General features: G+C 50.0%; 1 protein-coding gene across 1 annotated transcript; it reads right to left on the bottom strand.

Annotated features, from left to right (window-relative positions):
* Position 1: 1 nt before the first annotated feature.
* TM35_000811110 (uncharacterized protein) lies at positions 2–514 on the bottom strand (the record flags this gene model as incomplete). Its single annotated transcript, XM_029031389.1, has 1 exon — positions 2–514. A coding segment is annotated over one exon (513 nt), but the record flags the coding sequence as incomplete, so codon positions are not given.
* Between the last annotated feature and the right edge of the window lie 2 nt (positions 515–516).

The raw sequence follows: 516 nt of genomic DNA, 5'->3' as shown, positions 1-516 counted from the left end.
GCACCCACACAGAACTGCTCATACTGCTGCTGCTGTCTGCATCACCCTTCTTGTTGTTTGTGAGTTCAGGAGGAAGTGTTGTTGTTGTGGTGGTGATGGTGTCTGTATTACCCATATCACCTTCTTGGGTACTTGGTGACTCACTCACTTCAGATGTACGTTCGTTCTCATTCGATACGGCATCAGTACCACTAGCACTCGCTGTGGCTGTACCATTAGGAGAAGATGGAGGTTGTGATGTTTCACTTCCACTTCCTTCATTGTTGCTGCTGATTCCAGTGTCAGGTGCACTTGGAGGTGCCTCAGGTCTACTAGCAGAATCAGTAGGTGCAGCAGCCTCTTGTTCTCTTCGAGTGCCCGGAATTTCCTGGTCAGCTTGAGCACCAGCGGGACCTGCTTCACCAGCAGCAGCACCTTCACCAGAAGAAGGATGACCTTCTTTTCCTGTTAACTCATGTTCTCTTGCTGTAGATCGATCCCCACCACCATTACTACCACCAGATGGACCTTGAGCAG

The sequence above is a fragment of the Trypanosoma theileri genome (genome assembly GCF_002087225.1).
Source record: "Trypanosoma theileri isolate Edinburgh chromosome Unknown TM35_Tth_81_V1, whole genome shotgun sequence".
In the NCBI taxonomy this organism is placed as follows: domain Eukaryota; phylum Euglenozoa; class Kinetoplastea; order Trypanosomatida; family Trypanosomatidae; genus Trypanosoma; species Trypanosoma theileri.
Note: the sequence above shows the minus strand (reverse complement) of the source record. Positions and strands in the feature narration are given on the sequence as shown.